Source organism: Mus caroli, unplaced genomic scaffold (assembly GCF_900094665.2).
Source record: "Mus caroli unplaced genomic scaffold, CAROLI_EIJ_v1.1 scaffold_22135_1, whole genome shotgun sequence".
Lineage (NCBI taxonomy): Eukaryota > Metazoa > Chordata > Mammalia > Rodentia > Muridae > Mus > Mus caroli.
The window spans coordinates 1-1358 of NW_018389469.1; the positions used below are offsets into that span (position 1 = coordinate 1).

At 41.3% G+C, this 1358-nt stretch overlaps 1 protein-coding gene across 1 annotated transcript in view; it reads left to right on the plus strand.

Annotated features, from left to right (window-relative positions):
• Nucleotides 1-652: 652 nt before the first annotated feature.
• Nucleotides 653-1358, plus strand: part of LOC110288124 (sperm motility kinase 3A-like) — a 2108-nt gene continuing 1402 nt past the window's right edge. Inside the window, exon 1 of the mRNA XM_021154563.2 lies at nt 653-1353. Coding sequence (XP_021010222.1) covers nt 668-1353 — 686 coding nt within the window. The 5' untranslated portion in view covers nt 653-667. The remainder of the gene's footprint in view (nt 1354-1358) is intronic.

Genomic DNA, 1358 nt, shown 5'->3' on the forward strand with positions numbered 1-1358 from the left:
ATATATATATATATATACATTACTCAGCTACTTCCAGGTCTTCTGTGAGAACACTCTTCAGATCTGTATCCCAATTATTCCCAATTATCCATTGCGCTCCTTTCTCTGTGATTTTTTTTTTACTTCTTTGTGTTTTCTAGAAGTTTTGATGAGTTTGTTATATTGATCATTTATATATTTCCTTGTACATTTTTTTGTTGTTGTTTTTTTGAGACAGGATTTCTCTGTATAACCCTGGCTATCCTGGAACACACTCTGTAGACCAGGCTGGCCCCGAACTCAGAAATCCACCTGCCTCTGCCTCCCGAAGGCTGGGATTAAAGCCATGCACCACCACATGCAGCTCCTCACATAGTAATATTTCTCCTTAGTGTTGCTGAGCTGTGCCCCTATCTCCTAGTGACTTGCAACTAGGCTTTTTTAATTTGGATTTTCTTGGCTTTGTGTATGGTTTTGCTTTTCTGGGTTTCTACTGTTATTATTTTTGGTTGGGTTTTAGTTTTTGGTTTTGCTTATTTTTCAATATTTTAATTTTTATCTTAGCTTTCTTTCTTCCCTTTATTTCTCCCCAAACCCCTTAGGTAGCATTTATACTTTGTTACCTCAATTGGACTCTGGGAGTCAACAGAAGTCAGAAAAGCTCAGATCCAAGCCCGCATTCTCTGACATGGAGAATTTTCATGCTCAATATGTGATGCTAGAGACTCTTGGCCATGGAGGCTGTGCCAAGGTGAACCTGGCCCGGCACCGCCTCACAGGCACCCACGTGGCTGTCAAAATGTTTCAAAAGAGGAAGTATTGGTGCAACCTTCTCATGTCTGAGATACAGTTAATGATGATGGCAGATCATCCGAATATCATCTCTCTCCTTCAAGTCATTGAGACCAAGAAGAATTTATACCTCATTATGGAGTTGTGCGAGGGCAAAACACTTTACCAACACATCCGAAAAGCTGGTTACCTGCAGGAAGATGAAGCACGCAAATTATTCAAGCAGCTCTTAAGTGCTATGAACTACTGCCACAACCAGGGTATAGTTCACAGGGACCTGAAACCGGACAATATTATGGTAGAAGAAGTTGGGAAAGTGAAGATCATTGATTTTGGACTTGGCACCCACGTGAAGTCAGGGCAAAAACTCAACTTATACTGTGGGACTTACCCATTTAGTGCTCCTGAGGTGCTCCTTAAAAGACCCTATGATGGGCCCAAGATCGATGTATGGACTCTTGGAGTTGTGCTGTATTTTATGGTGACTGGAAAGATCCCATTTAATGCAGCCAGCAAACAAAAGCTGCTAAAGAGAATTGTTGCAAGAAAGTATTCTTTTCCCTCTAGACTGTCAGTAGAGCTGCGAG